This window comes from Gavialis gangeticus, unplaced genomic scaffold (assembly GCF_001723915.1).
Source record: "Gavialis gangeticus isolate Ggan-Ray unplaced genomic scaffold, GavGan_comp1, whole genome shotgun sequence".
Taxonomy (NCBI): Eukaryota; Metazoa; Chordata; order Crocodylia; family Gavialidae; genus Gavialis; species Gavialis gangeticus.
Genome location: NW_017728998.1, coordinates 47,625,057 through 47,628,212, shown reverse-complemented (window position 1 = coordinate 47,628,212; position 3,156 = coordinate 47,625,057). Strand labels below are relative to the sequence as shown.

The following is a 3,156-nucleotide window of genomic DNA, read 5'->3' as shown; positions in this document are numbered from 1 at the left end:
ATATGTGCAATGAAACAGTTAATGTTGGCACTTAAATCATTATGCTTCAGCAGTAACCCTCACTGAAATAAATAACCCCATTCATAATTTAGAACCATTGTTGCAGTCTATCAGCAAATATTACCACATCCTCATGCACTTTGTTCATGTTAGGTTCTCTTTGCAGCCAAAAAGGTGAGGAAATGATCTAATGAAATCTTAGCACAGTTCTACCAAAAGGAGCAGATTCTATGGGAAATTCCAGAACCCCACAGAGTACCTGAAGCCCCTGTGTATAACCAAGAAAGGAAGAGTTACAGTGACTGGTAAAAATGCTAATGCCACTAACCCAGCCCCATACACACAGGTATTACTTCTTAGTAACTTAAGTAGCATTGATACTAGTGAGACCCAGCAACTGCTTATTTCTGGCAGTGTAACTTCGGTATTCACCTGCTGCATTAATCATGTGGCATCACTATTCTTCAGATTTTCTATTTAAACTCCTTTAAGGCCACTCATGGGTCAGCTAAAGGGAAACACTGCAAAGCAGTGCAAAGCACATTCTACCCCCTCCCAGCATTCCTGATGGCTCAGCCAGTGATGAGAAATATAAAAGATGGCAGCTGCAATTTGTAGGGCCAGTCACTGTGGCTACTTTGCAAACTTCAATATGCACAGATGTAAAGATATATAAAGTGCCAAACATTTGATTAGCTTCTGAAACTTTGCCTAAACAAAAGATATTTGGAGCAAAAAGCAAGCCTAAGGTTTGGCAAAATGTCCTTTTGCTTTTGACTTCACCCTTAATAGAGACAGAGAAAACAGTCAGCTTTTTCCTTTCTATCACCTTCACAGTGCTGATTTTTCCACCTCTTTTAACCCTTCCAAATTCTTGCCAGCACCTTGCTCAACAATGCAGTCAGCTACACTGTGCACCCACCCATCTTGCTGCACATTGCCCACAATCTGGCTGCATGCAGTTCTGCAAACCAATTCAGACATTCATGTTCAGTTATCCATCATTTTTCATAAGTAGAGGGTTTGGCTGAGAGCATGCTGTGTTTGGATTACTGTGACATAAATCAGTGCAAATTTATGGCAGCAAAAGAAGGAACCACAACATGTCCCAGGACAAAGTCCTTTCATGTTCCCCACCCTACCACCCCTGCAGTAGATGGGCAAAATCTCTCATGCAGACAAATAAAAAAGGTATCAGCCACCTAGAAATTAACTAGCTTATAATTCTGACTGCTCTTTCGTGTTCTGTATGCATTTGTTTTATCTGGTACATTCCAGTTACTGCAACAGACAAAAATATATATTTTTTAAACACATTACATTTTTCCCTCATAGGACTTGGATGCTATGTCCACTTAGTAATTTTATACTGCTTTGCCTTCACCTTTCTTCTCTGGGAGAAAACTGACAATTCTGAATGCCTGAGAAGGATCCCAGCCAAACAAGAAAAAACTTCCAAACAAGCAACAAGTAGGAAGGCAGCATCACTTATATTAAATGCCAGCTGCGCACACTTCGGATTACGTGAAATTTCCAATCATCCCCTGAAACAAAGTGCAATTTTCAGAAATTTCTATTTGGTCCCTGAACAAGTCAGCAAATTTGGGAATTACCTGAGTCTCTTGCCATTCTCCTCTCTGTATGCTTCAACTGTAAGCAATTACTTAAAAGTGCAGTGTTTTTATCAACCAACTGGTTATCCTGCAGCAATTGTCCCACTAGTTAGGCAACCAGAGTTTTAAACTTCCTTCATCTCCTTTGATTACCTCTCCTCTTCCACTTTCTGATGGCGATGAGTTGCCAGCAGTTCATTACTTCAATGCTCCAATATATTTCTAGACACAAATGATTTCAACTTATCAAGCCCCAAACAGTTTGGGCACTAAGGGCATTTATACACATACTTTTTTGTTCAGCGACACCAGAGATCTGCCACTTCGGAACAAACCCGATTTATGGAGTCTGCTCTGCATGCAAGTTGACATGCACTATGCTGTGCCATGTGCAGTTGTATAAGTGGTGAAATGCATGTTAGCACGCAGGAAGTGGTGGCGGTGTGCTTTTGAACTAAAGTACCTCTTAAGGTGCTTTGGTTCAAAAGCATGCTGCCGCCATTTTCTCAGCACTGACGTGCATATCGCCACTTATACAACTGCAACCATCACAGCACCAGGCGCTTTTTAAAGTGCCCAGTGCTGCAACACTCACACGTGTAAAAATTCCCCAAGTACCTAAATGACTGCCTTCGCCCTTATGTCCCACCTTAATCGCTATGGTCAACAGGGAGCAAACTCCTGCAAACTTCATTTGTGAGCCAGTTTCAATCGATGAAACCCTTGGGAGGTGGTTTTCAGTAGTATCACCTTGGCTCTGGAACTCCCTTCCCTTCATGGCCCACCAGGGCATGAGCCTGAACATCTTCTGCAAATGATATAAGACTTTTTCATTTGGACAGGCATTTAGCAAACAATTCTAAACTGGAGTATTCTTCGGGAAGTGTGTTTTAATATATCAAATACTAAAACAAGATGTTATATGTTGTTATAAGTTCTTGTCTTTTATTGTAAACTGTCCTGAGCTTTTGGGGGAAGGCAGTATATACATCTAATAAATAAAGATAAAAAATAAATATAATAAAAAAGTCAGGAGGCAATGTAGTTTTGACAACTGCTTGTTATCACAGGCTGAGTCTCTGGGGAAGGAGGGAGATATAACTTTTTTTTGAAGAGGCTTTACAATAGCAGGAAACAGTTCAAGTTTGAAGTGTACAACCAGGGTCACCTCAATGTTGGGCAGGTTTCCCACTTACAGTCATGAATTCCATACCAATGAGTACAGCCTTTATACTCATTTGTGCTAGGAAATACACAAGCTGCAGATCAGATATACACTCTTCTCTGCAGCCTCCTTTTTCCAGATTCATAAACAGGCAACAGATTGCATTATTGTGGGAATCAAAGCATGTGTACAAGCAATTCTTAACAGCAACTCACCAGGAAGTCTGTTCATGTTGACACCTTGGGCTGAGAGGCCTATTCCCATGTACCTTAAAACAAACAAAATGTTGTTAGTTATGCACAAAATGGTCCAGGTACACGAGTTCCCCTCCTCCTGCCACGCACAGAAGCAGAGGGTAAGAAGTAACCATTTAAAATA

General features: G+C 40.9%; 1 protein-coding gene across 2 annotated transcripts in view; it reads right to left on the bottom strand.

Annotated features, from left to right (window-relative positions):
* RANBP10 (RAN binding protein 10) overlaps positions 1-3,156 on the bottom strand; it is a 240,360-nt gene that overhangs the window by 192,445 nt on the left and 44,759 nt on the right. For both annotated transcript variants that reach the window (XM_019505877.1, XM_019505876.1), the window contains exon 3: positions 2,994-3,046. In XM_019505877.1, the coding sequence (XP_019361422.1) occupies positions 2,994-3,046 (53 nt within the window). The remainder of the gene's footprint in view (positions 1-2,993; positions 3,047-3,156) is intronic.